This window comes from Lissotriton vulgaris, chromosome 6, assembly GCF_964263255.1.
Source record: "Lissotriton vulgaris chromosome 6, aLisVul1.2, whole genome shotgun sequence".
In the NCBI taxonomy this organism is placed as follows: domain Eukaryota; kingdom Metazoa; phylum Chordata; class Amphibia; order Caudata; family Salamandridae; genus Lissotriton; species Lissotriton vulgaris.
In genome coordinates this window covers 615,224,023-615,238,471 of record NC_141694.1, presented here as the reverse complement: position 1 = coordinate 615,238,471, position 14,449 = coordinate 615,224,023, and the positions used below count along the sequence as shown (strand labels likewise).

General features: G+C 44.4%; 1 protein-coding gene across 2 annotated transcripts in view; it reads left to right on the top strand.

Moving 5' to 3' along the window:
- KLHL32 (kelch like family member 32) overlaps positions 1-3,537 on the top strand; it is a 911,371-nt gene extending 907,834 nt beyond the window's left edge. For both annotated transcript variants that reach the window (XM_086926629.1, XM_086926630.1), the window contains exon 11: positions 1,072-3,537. In XM_086926629.1, coding sequence (XP_086782755.1) covers positions 1,072-1,233 — 162 coding nt within the window. In that variant the 3' untranslated portion in view covers positions 1,234-3,537. The remainder of the gene's footprint in view (positions 1-1,071) is intronic.
- Positions 3,538-14,449: the final 10,912 nt, after the last annotated feature.

Below are 14,449 nucleotides of genomic sequence, written 5' to 3'. Positions count from 1 at the left end.
GCCACGAAGTCTCGCTGCTGAGACCGACTGGCTTTGCCAATGCTTGGTATGTGATTGAAGTCTAAAACACATGCATTTGAAATTTCTCAGTTAATGCATGTACTGAACAAAGCACTGCTTGAAATAGTGAGCAGTGAATTCCTCTGCCCATTTGGGCCCTTTGCTGTCTGTAGCACATGCATTAACGCTCAGAAATTCAAACTTAAGTAATACGCACTGTAGAATGTGAAATTGCCTATAAAAGGTGCAAAGTAGTGCCTGCCCTGTAGAAATGCACACCTTAATGATACGTCCTATAGCGCTTGCTGGAATGAGAAGTAGTCTTGAAACAAATTTCCCAGCAAGACCTCCTTGAACAGGCCTGATAAAGATTATGTTCTACTGATGGCGGTCTTATGTGAATCTTATATGGAAAAGTTTTCTAACTATGACAGAAAATGGTTGATATCTGACAAGAATTAAATGGCAGAATAAAATGGCTGGAGATGCTTGAAATGTGCGAAAGTGAGGATACTTGGCTTTGGATAGGCTTTTAATGACATATAGAGATGGCCTGACTCCAAAATGACTGCACAAAGTGTTCAGAGATTGCATTTTTCATGTTCAGTGCAAGGTTTTTCTTGCAGGAGCCATACTAGTTTCGGGCTGTCACGATCTACAATAAGAAAAGCCAAATGTTTGTGCTTGCACGCAACCCTTTATAACTACATAAAAATATGTATTAGTTTCATGTACTGCAATATAAAAAATAAAGGACTTAATACAATGAAAAGTGTGATGATTCTTTGTACTGTTGAGGTGTATAATTTCTGGTTGGCCACCTTATGCACTCCATTGGAGGCGGAACAATGCAACAAATAACCAGTATCATGTAGTGAGAAATGTGTTCTGAAGCACACCATGCATGTATTTGAAAAATAACAGCGACAAAAGCTCTGGCAGACATATGTGCTATCTAGACAGACATGGGGTAAACATGACATAAATGATTTGCCTAAAAGCATTAAGCAGAGGGTGGAATTTGTTGCAGACAATATGGCGACATGACTGTTTTTCTATCTATCTATGCAGGTTCTCGACGTTAGCAGAGAAGAGAAAGAAGAGGTATTCTACGGACCAAGACTTCCGTTCGCATCCAACGGGATAGCAGCCTGCTTCCTCCCGGCCCCGTACTTCACCTGCCCCAACCTTCAAACCTTGCAAGTGCCTCATCACAGGATCGGCACGGTGTGACCTTGAACACAAGTACTGTTAACAAGAAAATCTCATGTCTGCGTCAAGGGCAATCGAGTCTCCGCTCTCGAGGGTAGCGTGGGAGACTTCAGATTTAAAGAACAACACCCGGCACAATAGAACTATTCCGAATCCACACTCCATCCTCTCTAAGCCACTTCAAACGAATATAAATTGGTTTTTTTTGTGCACTGGAAACTCTTTTTTGTCTGTATACAGCTTGATCAATGTCAACAACAGGTTGGTATCCCTGTTCCACTGGAGAACAAAATGACAGACTTATTTGAAGAGGAAAACATTATTATGCAACTCGGTCAAAGTCAGTAGTTCTAAAGATTTAAAGACCATAATAAATTTACATTCTATGTAGTAGTCGATTTGTGGTAGAATTACACATCATGGCGACATATTCCCCTTTCATGAGAATAATGGTTTCAGAAGGACATACCTACACTTAATTCAGCTGGATGGCTCAGTCGGCTCAAGCATCTGTATTGGAGGTTTTGTGAATCCTGCATGTTGTACGTTTGTGTTTTGGCCTTTTGTTCGTTTATGGCTCATAAAACGAGTGTCACTGAGTTACAGTAATAACACTGATTATCTATACATTTCCTCCTCAACACAGTTATTAGGTCGAGCATGGGCAGGGCACGCGCTGCTCTGTGAGGCATTCTCTATTCAAGTATGTACTTGAAGCTCCGCCCACTCTCCGCCCATATTTTTCATTGGCTTGTGTTATTGTCCTATGTAAATGCTGCCTTTTGAATCGTGAATAGGCTTGTTAGTCCCTCCTTGTTTTCATTTGTAACCTCCCATGAGGACTGGCCCTTTTACTTGTGTTGTTACACAGTGTGTCTTATTTAGACTGTAAGCACTATTTTCTCCTACTGCAGACCCAACATACTATCCGGCAACTTTCATCCCACCACGCGCACTTTCACTTTTCAAGCAGCCCAGGACAATGGCGGCTGCTTCTTTGAAATGAAATAGGTCTAGCATTTACAAGAGTTTGAGCTATTGACATTGTAAATGCCTTTTATTTATGTGTTAATTATCAAAACGGATAAATAAAAGGCATTGTCATTTACAATACCAATAGCTTAAACTCTCGCAAATGCGAGACCTACTGCATTGCAAATGCTTGTTATACCCTGGAAGTGTGTCTGCACACTGTGAGCCAGGGACTCCACTGCCACTACTAAATGCCCAAATGCTAAGGCCCTCCCATCTACCATGCCTTCTTGTCTCTCCCAGAGGATTTGGGGTGAAGGGGACCGTGGGGGTTAAAGGAGGGGGGGGGGGGGAGGCTCACTCCATGCACCATGCGTTCTCCTTTGTTTGTTATTTGTTACCCCTTTCTGGCTCTCATACACCACTCAGCCTGAGGGTGGACAGAGGCTGTCTTGGGAAATTAAAATAACCCTCAAATTACACTTCCTTGATAATTGTTGAGATTTTGGAGGGTATTGCCAAATGAGCTTGTGCTAACTCCTGACAGGCTTTGGTCTGCTGCCCTAATTCAAGTCGTAAATGCATTCCCTGTAAGAACACGAGGCAGAGCTAACTCTGGTGCTATATTTGGATTCCACACTTTTGTTGTGCTTGGGAGACAGTTCTACCCTGAATGTAAGCATCCAAGGTCTTGTGGCTTAATCAGACAACCAGGATAGTGAGGCATGGATTGGCATATTTTGAGGCAATCAGTTGTGTTTTTTTTGTGGTGCTTTGTCAACCCATATCTGGTTGTCATGTCCCCAGAAACACTGAGGGTCTAGTAAATCCACTTAACATGTTCAAACCAGAACTTCCCATTTTGAAGTGTAGCCGGCAGCACAAATGAGGGCTTCAAAGCAGTGTCAGAGCCAATTTGTACAGCAAAGGTCGGTGAGAAAGTGGTTTTGCTGGAGACATTAGCATTTTAGCCACTGCCACCCCTATTTGGATTGGAAGCAGAGGTGCAGCAATCATTGGTGCAGTGGAGGTAGATACACAAGGCATATGTAATACAGTTGATTATTTATAACCATCCAGGGCTCTGTCTTTTCTTACTTGCATTAGGGCCCTTGGTATTCTACTAATTGAACACAACTTGTAAAGAAAGTCCCAAAAACAACTAAAACTTCTGTTGTCGGTTATTGATAGTCCCACCGCCTCCCGTTCCTTCTATTGTCCATGGTTCTTGCTACCACCCACCCTCTTTTGTCTGGTGCCGCTCCCAGCTACCATCCTTCCTTCCTTTGTCCATGTTGCATCTTCCTGCACATCTGTACTCTGTCCCTCCATTTTTCATGTTGCCCACCTACTCGCTATAACAAAAAAGAAAACAACAGCTCTGACATGGACGCACCCTCCATTGTACGTATTGACCCCACCCACCTTCCATGTTGCTTTGGACCCAGCAATAAAAAAAAGCACTGTGATGCATCCAGGGCTGACGACGTAATAACACTTTTTACCACACATACTGTTTCCTGGTTGCCTCACCCAAAATACATCCTCCCGCTACACTTTGCCTCCCGCCCTGCCCCCTCAATAAAAATGTTTTAAAAACATGCAATAGCACAGCCAGCATCATTGTGCTTTTTTAAAATTATTTTTATATTAAAAAACGTGCTGGCTATACAACATAGCTTAAAAAACCATTGACAAAGCCAACAGCTTTCGTTTCATGGGTGAAGCCTATAGTCAATGGGTATTACATGATTTGGTTTCTTTTATAACTGTTAGAAGTATGCACACTTTCAAGAAGGGCATATTGGTAATTAATAATTTACCAGCCCCTCCAACAATTCATTTCACGTTTTGCTGATAAAGAAACTGAGTCAATATTAAACACAAATACACACTCCTTTATTTGGAAATGTGAAAACGCATTATATATGAACATTTGGACAGGATCTTACTTTCAGAAACTATTAAATCATGAGGGCTTGTCAGAAGATATATATACAACATTGCAGGTTTGATCATCACAGCACTTCCCAGTGTGCCAACAAGGCACGCTGCGCAGATGAAAAGAACAGGGAATGAAAAAGTCAACGCAAGCGTCCACGCTCTCTCCCTCAAAGCATTTCTCATAGTGTGGACAAGGCCAAGGGGAAGCCATAACATCTTACTTGGAGCATACCTCTGCTGTTTATCACTGACCCTCCTTGACTATCTGGACAGGAAGTGGCAACATTGCTGCAGCGAAAGGAGAAATACTGCTCTCGCGCCTGCACCGAAGTTTCACTGATGGCACCAGAGGAACGTGATGACGTGCAACTTATCAAAGCTACGAGGCGTCTTTATTTTCACTGAGGAAGCAAGGGAAACAAACAAAACGGGGAGGTAATGCATACCGTTTCCATTATTCACACCAAGTTAGTTTAATTACTCAGCCATCGCGAACCTTTGCTAATACTGCGGGAAATTGGCGAAATGCTGGAGGATTTGCTTAATCTAAGTCACAATGTGCTGTAGGATGCTCCTCTAGAAAATCTCGATTTCGAAATTCATTTGACTCCTTTTGAGTTCAACACAAGCTAGAAGCCTCTTTGTGAAGTTACCTCCTGAGAAAATGATTAAGTATAAACCCTTCCTTGCTCAGCTGTAGTAACCAACAGTGGTGTCTTGTAACGTAAAGTGGTGGGGAATAGTCCCTGGCTGGAATTCCAGTCAGCAAGCCTAACTTCTACTTGACACGTTCGCTCAACTCGCTCGCACTCAGTCTTACTCGTTCACTTACGCTCAAACACACTTGCACTTACTTTTTCTGACTCCATCTCGCTCATTCTCAATCTGACCCAATCATTATCAACTCAGTTCTATTCATTCAGAGTCACACGGTCTCACTGTGACTCACTTATTCTCACTCAGACCTACTCATTCCCACTCAGTCGGTCTCCCTGATTCACTCAATATCACTGACTCACTCATTCTCTGATTCACTTAGTCTCAAACACAGTAACACTCAACTACACTCATTGTCTCTCTTATTCATTTTCACTTGTACTCATTCTTCTCATGACTCATTGTTTACCCACTCTGGCTCACTCCTTCACTAACTTGCTCATACACATAGACAGACTCACACATACTCTCTCACAGAAATAGTCACACACAGCATTTAGGTGTTTTTTTTTTTACTTACCTTGCAGCCTGCTCAGGTTCTGTTTGAAGTTCTGCCAATTTCTGTTTCCAGTGCTGGAGTGTGATGAAACTGAAATATGCGCAGTCATATATTTGAGGTTCCAGCTCCTGCTATCTGCTCTTAAACCCCATCTTTTCCCACCTCTGGGACAAGTAAAGAAAGGGTGGGGTGACTGACCGGCGTGTAGCCACGGACACTGCAGGGCTTAATCCTGCAGCGCCCCTGGCTACCATTAGCTGTGAGGCTTCAGTCATCCAGGATGGGAGAGGCACTGAGGCGTGCCAGAGCTAGAGGTTTCTCTATCCCTGGATAATCTCTCTTATGGCTGGTTCTGGTGCCTTCGCCAGCGATCAGGCAGTGTAACAGCAAGCTGCCTCAGACAGTGGCTGGACGCCCTTTTCTATAATAACAAGAGTGAATAATACACAGGGCACAAGTCCTAAACAAAGAAGTGGGGGGACGGTCAGAGACGGAAGTGACGGCACGACAGGAAGTGGCGTCACGAAAGGTAAAAAAAAACTAGAAGTGGGGGGACGCTCATGCGTGGAGCGGGCTATCTTTTGTGTGAAGGGGGCTTGCGGCCTCACTGGCGTGTCGCATTCCGCCTGTGCAAACCCCAACCAGTTCAAAATTCAGTTAAAAAATAAATAAAAATAATTTACAAAACGGCAACAAGTACCTAATATTGCAGCAACCTTTTATATATCATTCTACAGAGCTTATCTGAAAGTGACGCAATGACCTACTAAGAATGCCCGTAATCGAGAATAGTCTTACTTAGTAGACAAAGTTTGCAACAGCCCAACTTTTGCCCAGTGCACTCGGATAAAACTAGATGGCGGAAAAGTGAGAAAAAAAACATGAGCCTTGCAAGGCATACAGTGATGTCTAATGCAGTTGCTTTTACCCACTGAGCTAGCGAACCAGACAGTTTACCCCGAAGAGGAGGAGCGCGAGAGAGGCGGGGCGAGGCTCGGAATCGCATCGAGGAGCTTTTGGAGGGGCTGTTTGTGCTTTTGTAACCTGACTCCAGCCATGACGTATCACTGAATGGGCTTGCCGGGGGTGCCTGTGTCGGTAATGGCTCACGTCCTGGAGTGGAGGCACCCTGCCTGGGGCCTTAATCATACTGTCTTTGAGAATTGTCGGCTCAGCACATGACCCCGAGATGTAGACAGCGCTAGCGCCAGCTCAGCACAGCTTTTGCACAGGGGGGACGGCGTCCACCCGGTAAGACCACTTAAAATAAGTGGGGGGACGCCGTCCACCCACATGGTACCCCGACTCGAGCCCTGATAATACATTATTCACTCATGGTATAAAACGGTTCAGAGAACGAGACAGGCGTAGTAGCCCTGGAGCCTTTAAGGGAGAATCGCTCCTCGTAACCAAAATGATGGCTTTCACCAGAACCAGAGTTCGAAACTTCTTCCACAGTGCCTCCCTCCTCCCCTGGTTCTGTGACCTTGAAGTCTTAGTAGAAGTGAATGTGACTAGGGCACTATGAATGTTGCCACCAGAGCTACAGCATATATGGTGTACACTTCTCGTGCATGGTGAGTGACATTCAGAACTAGCTGCCAGTCGTTCAAGAATGAGTGCTTTAAAAAAAAAATCTTTATTAAGGTTTTCAAGGGGAACATAAAACACACACGTCGCTACATCACAACACAGTCGCTGACATTCCAAAAGTAAATAATGAGAACCAGAAAAAAACAAAATTCCAGGTGTCAAGTGGAGGGAGTAGTTCACATCAGGATTGTAGGACATCATCAGTAAACAGTTTACATATACCACATATCCATAAAAGGGAAGGAGACATCGGGTCTCATCATCGTGATCCACTGTAGAGTCTAGTGTGAGGAGATGGTCTCTGACAGATTAAGAATGCTCCAAATGCTGAAAACCCGAACCTGCAAATTCTTTATTTGTATAATGATCCCAAGCATCAGACTGGATCCAGAAAATTCAAATCTCATTGCCGGTAGGAGGCTCTGGCTTAATATCATTGCTGGAAGTGGCATCCGATTACGTCACCAGAACCATACAATGTCCACTCGACACAACGTCTGTTTCCATTCATTTTTTTTCAAGCCTTAGAGGTAAGCTTAGTCTGACATCAACATTGAGTAGTGCAGTATCACAATGCAATATCTGATATCTTATTAACATTCCCTAAACACAGCCATCAAGCGAGGTGGTAGGTGGGCTGGTGAGATATCGCTAGGTAGAAACACTATCGACCAGAAATATCATTACGCATGTAAGTAACTACTTCTTCTCATGCATACTTCACTTGCAGGTGCCTCACGTGTAGAATTGATTCCAAAGCAGTACCCTCCTCTGGAGGATGGTTGATGTGAGGTTAGTTAAGAACTGATATGGCGAAGTGGCCATATCTATGCATTTCAGAATCCAGGCAGTAGCGCTTAGTGAAATTATGCAGGGACGCCCTGGTAGCCACTATGCAGATCTCTGTAAAAGGAAGATCTTTGGCAATGGCAGAGGTGGCCTGATGTATTTAACCCTGATCTCTTCCAGGAGCTCCTTCTTGGTCAAAGCGTAGCAGGTCTTGATTCACGGGACGACCCACCTGGGCTGAGTGTTCTGAACTGCTTTGTCTTTTTAAGCACCACAGTACCCTGTAAAGACCTGGTCATCCAGTCATATGTCCTTGGTGCATTTAAGAAAGTAGGCTGCGTGCCTAGGAATCAACCTATGCAGCTGCTCCTACTTCGTAGCATCGGACAGTGATATAAAGTCAGGAGGGTGATGGACTGGCAAGTGGAAGGGGGTCACCATCTTTGGCAGAAAAGCAGCCCTGGTTCACAACACCAATTTATCAGGGGAAAAAAGCGATGGGAAGGAATTCAAGGCCTGCAAATCACTGAGCCATCTGGCCAAAGTGATTGCTACAAAAAATACAGACTTTAGAGCTAACATGTATAACATGCAACAATGGTGGGGCTCAAATGGTGGACCCCTCAGATAAGTTAGAATAAGGTTACAGTCTCACTGGGCAACAACAAAGGGAGTTGGTAGATGTAGAAAGCTAACCCATTCTAGAAACACATTAAAATGAGGGATTAGAATATGGAAGGCCGGTCTGGAAGAGACAGAAACACCAACAGTGCTGCCAAATACCCCTTAACAGAGCTGATCGTACACGGCCTTCGTGCCAGGAATGTGCAAATGTAAGAGCTGGGGCATATTAGCCTCCAAGGGATCTATGCTGTTGTCAATGCACCATGCAATGAAGTTGTTCCATCTCCCAAAGTAAGCCGATTTTGTGTGTGTATGTGTGTGGTTTGGGTGGGTGGGAGAGAGAGAGAGAGCTGACAAGATGATATATACCACCTTGGAAGAAGTTCTTGCTCAATTTCCAGGGACGAAGGTGGAGGCCTCGAAGATTGGGACGCGGTACCTTCTTTCTCGACTGGGAAAGGATGTCCGGTCTCAATGACACCTTGAGTGGGGGACATAGAGAGAAGAGGCATAGGTCTACATACCTACCACACTCTTCTTGGCCGATCTGGGGCAATTAGAATGATTTGGGCTTGGTCTTATCGAATCTTCCTTACTACGTAAGGAATCAAGGGTATGGGGAAAATGCAGTGGATGAAAGCTCCACCTCAAATTGGTCCCCCAAGGCACCCCTCAAAGGACACTGGAGGTGTGGTGGTGAACATGTGCACATAAGGAGTTCTCCACTGGGCGAAGATGTTCCAAACTATGTCCTGTTGAAGTTGCCACTTGTGATTGGCAAGATAACTCTAGTTCAGGCTTTCGGCTCTGACATTCAGAGACCCCGCTAGGTGATTGGCGGTCAACCAGTGATGTGCCCATTAACAGTCTCAAAGCTTCCAGGTAAAGGAGGTGAGAGTCCACTACCCCTTGCTTGTTCACATACCACATTGCTGTTGTGCTGTCAGTCAAGATCTGGACGGACCAACCTTGGATGGAAGGCCTCGAGCGCCAGCTGAATAAGCCGCAGTTCCAGCAGATTGTTGTGAAGCACCTGCTCTCTTCTTGAGACCAGAGGTCTCTGATCTCCCGATGAGCCCCCAACCACAAGGTGGAGTCATAGCTGGTGGGGGGAGTGATGCCATCCCGTCGAGCAAGTTCTCCTCATTCCCTCACCAAACCACGTGTGTCACAGCGCAGGGGAGATTATAATGGAGTCAGACAGATATTTCTCACATTGGAATCACTGCCTGCAAAGGCACCCCTGTACTGCCTCCTGTGTCAACATGCATGACCAGGAGAGTGCTGGAAGCCAGCAAACATAGTAGAAACTGTGACTCTTGTGCCTTTATTTAAGGATAGGAATATTTCCTGGATGTCACCAATAATCTGAGGTGGAGTAAAGGTGTAGAAAAGGATGGTGTTGAGAACGGACCCTGTGAACTGTAGTTGTTGGAAGGGCCTCTGGTGAGATTTGGGCTTGTCCTTGTCGAACAAAAGAGAGGTTTTCAACTGCAAATGGTGCAACACCAGCACTGGAGACCCCCCTTTGATTAGCCAGATGCCCAGGTATGGGAAAATTAGGATGCCCAACCTCCTGAGATAGGCCGCAACTATTGCCACCACCTTCGAGAAGATTCAATGGGCCGATGTTAAGCTACAGAGTACCACATATTGTTAGTTTAGAACCCACCACAAAGTATCAATATGTCCAATAAGACCGCAGAACTGAGATGTGGAAGCACGATCCTTCCTGAGGAAGAAATTAAATTCCCTGAGGTCTACGATAAGAGGTAGACAGCCGTCCTTCTTGGGAAGAAGGAAATACTGAGAGTAACATCAATGTCCTGCTCAGGAACTAGCTCCACAGCTCCTTTCCATGGGAATACTGTCACTTCTTCTTGCAGGATGAAAAGGTGGTCTGAGGAGCAGAGGGGGGAGATAGGGATGGGATTAGGGTTAGAGCCTGAAGGAAGCGAAGGCTATAATCTCTGATTTTGAGGACCCACTGTTCTAAAGAAATGGAGCCCAGGCCAGCAGAAAGTGTGGCATACCCCCTCCCACGCCACCGGATCTGTGTGAGCTTGAGGAAGAGAACTAGACTTCATTGCCTGGGGTTGCACGGGAGGAGGAGGCTTCCTGGTGGGTTCCATTCCTCTGACCATACATAGTTTGACCAACAGATTCTGATGTTGCTAGGCTAGGAACTGGATACACTGGTGCTGACAAAATAAGATTCTTGTGAGAAGCCTCGAAAATTTTGAAACTGGTGATAGTCTCTAGTCGGCAGCGGTAGCTGTATTACCAAGAAGCAGGCTGTCTCATAGCTTACACTGATTCTCTTGAAGGTGGGATCTGCCTTCACCCCCAATAAACATGTTGAATCGAATGGGTGGACCATTAGATTAGTTAGGACATCTGTGGAGAAGCAAGATATACGCAGCCAGGAGTGAGGCCTTATGGAAATAGAAGTGCCCATTGTAAGTGCCACAGAGTCGGGGTGACTATTTCAGACTTGATGATGGAGCGTTAGGTATTGTGACTGTCCTGTACCACTTCCTTCAAGTGTGGGTGTAGCACGCCAGAAAGCACGTGGTGTTGAGAGATTTCAATGCCATGTTGATCACACAGAAGATTATTCTTTCCTAGGGCCTCCAGGCATTTGGAATATCTGTGCTAGGGGACTGATAGAAAGGCATCAGCCGAGGAGCAGGAGGTCAGAATCACTTGGCTTTCTGTGGGCAGATGTGTGGATAGGAAAGGTGGATCACCTGAGGCAGGGCTGTATCTTATTGTTACGAGCCTGTTCACTGCCGGCACAGAAGTTGGCTTCTCCCAGGCTGCCATTACCAAGTCCAATAGGGAAAATGTTAAAAGGTAGCAGGGTTCCGAAGACAAGACTGTCAATTCATATACCTTATCGTCTGCATCATTGTCACCCAGAGTGTAGAAGTTTAAGGGAATAGAGTGAGAATCAAACAGGTTCTAGATTCTGTGCCTGTAAGCCTACTCTTCTAGTAGCCTCTGTTTCTCTGCATGATCTGTTTTGTGGTACGGTTTCTGGGAGTGGGGAAGAGTCTGCTGGTGTCGGTGAAGCCAGCCATGAGGTTGGTGGATTTGGCATTGTGCATTGGAGCACTGGAGAATGATAGAGGGAATTGGTGTCTGTTCTGGAGGAACGGATCTAAACGGCCTCGGAGTCAGAGCCATGAGCATAAACATTGGAAGTCTATATGGTGCTTTGTGCCCCAAAGGAGTAGTGGTGTTTCTCATGCGAAGATGCCGTAAACAGTATTTAAAAACACAGCCATGCCCAAGGTTGGAGTCGGGAACTCAAGGTATCATGGCTACGGGTGTTCCATAACCGAGACCTAGTGCCAGTGGATTGGGAAAGCTGGTGGAGATGGGGATAGTGATGGTTCTAGGGATGTGTCCTGTCAAATCACAGGAGCAGGGCTGCTCAGAGAAGATTGAACATGTTCCACAAAAAACCGCTCTGGCTCAGACAATGAGGAGCCTGTGGGAGTCGGAGGGCATCTAGGGGACTTACCTTTGTGAGGTCTTTGGCTTTCGTCGCTTACCTGAGGAGTAGGATGATGGTGACCTTGAGTGCTGTCTCAAGTGACATGGGCTGCACCTTTCATCCTGGGCCATGAAAAGTTTGTTTGACTAGAAACTCCTAGATGGCCTTCGAGGCCATGCTCAGGTATGATTTGCAGAAGAAGGAATCAAGATCTGACCCAAGACATCAGAGACAAATAGAGTCGGGGTCAGTGATTGATATCGTACTGACACAATCCCAAAAGGCTTGAAGCTTGGGTGGAGACAAACTGCACTACAAGAAATGTCTGTGAGAAAAAACCCCACAACGCTCAAGGACAGCGAGCCGAAACTGACACGGTTGTGCCGGGGTGGGCGCTTTATGGCTTCAGTGACATCTGATGCCACTTCCGCTGTTGATACGAAACTAGCACCCTCTACTAGTGACATGAGAGCTTTGAAGTTTCCGGATCCAGTTGTACACCTGATATTATTCCGCACGCAAGGAATCTGCAGGTAGAAGTGTTTACCAGAAAAATACCCTGTAATCCATGTTGCTCAATGTTGTCTATAAAGGAGTTCACATATTCAACTAACCAAGAACACACAAATTCCTCAATAATACTCCATATGTCTTTACCCATCAGTAAACTATCCCATTCTTGATAGGGAATACAGAGTACATAGTAGAATCTCTGGAATAGTATGATGAGGACATACTGCTATATTAAAACTAAAATTTCCACACAAAAATTCAATTTCAGAGGTCGTTGGATATTCGAAGTGATTGCAAAGCAGTTTTGTTGGAGGGGAAAATAAAACACACTGTGTAAATTGTATGAAACAAAATCAAAATTACATGTAGCTTTTACTGCCCAGAAACAAATGTAAAGCGGAAAAAAATACAGACTTTGGCACAGACCTGAACATACCCCACCTTTCAGCCCGAAGATGTCTCCAACATAATTTTGAGAAAGTTTCGTAATGCCGGTCATTTGCTGCCATTCTAACCTATGGGGGATTTTGATTAGATCTAAAACATTTGTAATTTAGGATGAAAGTAGGTTTCTAAATTCTAACTTTTTTCCCAGTATCAGAGCAGCACAGTTCCAAAACGGCTTGGTAATAAGTGTAGGAATTCTACAAAGAGGACATTAAATTTCCATCATGCCTTGTATGAATTTAATTTAGCAAATTGACTTGACAAAGACTATTAAAATAAAGAGGTAATGTTGCTTAGGAAGAAAAACGTGTGATCGTTGTTCATCTGCTGGGAAATGGGCATCATAAAAATATTCTTTAATCATCCACAAGTCTTCCACCCCATACATCCATCCATGTATTTTGACACAAACCCAGATTTACAAAGACTTGTAAACTTGGAGTTGTGCCAAAATGGCGACTCTACAAGACAGAGTCATAACACGGAAAAATATCTTTATTTCTTATTGCAAATTCCTCTTTTGACGTGTGCTGCATTCTTCAGCACACACAGAAAGAGGAATACATATTTAAGAGTTGTTTTGTCCAGGAAGGGTTCCCTTACTGCAGAAAAACAATCCTGCCTGTAACGGTGACAAGCTTTCACTATGGTGCGAGGGTGGCTGCGTTGAAGCTAGGCAGCACATAGGGTGCCAGCAGAAGGAGACACTAGAAATGCTCCATGTCTTTGTAAATCTGAAGAATTTCTTCCCTCTTGTTTTCATGCAATGTTGCGCAGAAAGATGCTGTTGTAAATGAATGACAAGATACTTCTAGTTGATTACATGTAGATTTATTGTAAGACACAGCGGAGTACAAACCTCGCCAGCTGACCAGACCATCAACTGACACAGGTCGAACACTCTGGAACAAGTTAGAACACTCACAGGTATTCTGGGAAGCTGATAAGGTGAAAACACTAAGGAAGGGCTAATGACTACTGTCAGCCATATTACAAGAAGAATCAATATACAACACATGCCTTGCCCGTTTGCATGAAATAATGGTAAATCTGCCCCCTTGCTATCGGAGCACCAGTGTCACGATGCAATACAGTATTCAGTACACTTTTTCTTTTCTACTTGAAGCCTTCAAATTCTACATACAGTCTACTTACCTTACACATTGAGCTCTTGGCCTGATAGTGAATGCCTTCAACATGAGACAACAGTAACCTATCAAATAATTTTTCACATTTTTCCCTGCTCCAATAGACACCCCTTTTAATTCTATGCAATGTGATGCAATGTCAAAAGATTCCCCACCTGCAATGAAATTACATACTTCAGTACCTGCAAATACGTGTGTGAGTGACTCAAAGCTTTTGTGGTTTCAGTACCTGGTTTGTCCAGAACCTTACTAATTAACTAGTTCTCGAGTCCACCCAAAGACTTTTTAGCATTACTTAAATTACAATGATTTCAAATTCAGAGCAATCATTGGCTGGTGAAGAAGACCACACCGGTGAACACACCTCATCATTTAAAAAAAACAAAAAACTGAGGCTTCCCTCAAGTCGTTATTAAAATCGTAGGCAAGCATTTCCGTGTTTCTTATTGCCTTTTCTAGTTACCCAATAAGGTTTCTGATATATAGCTT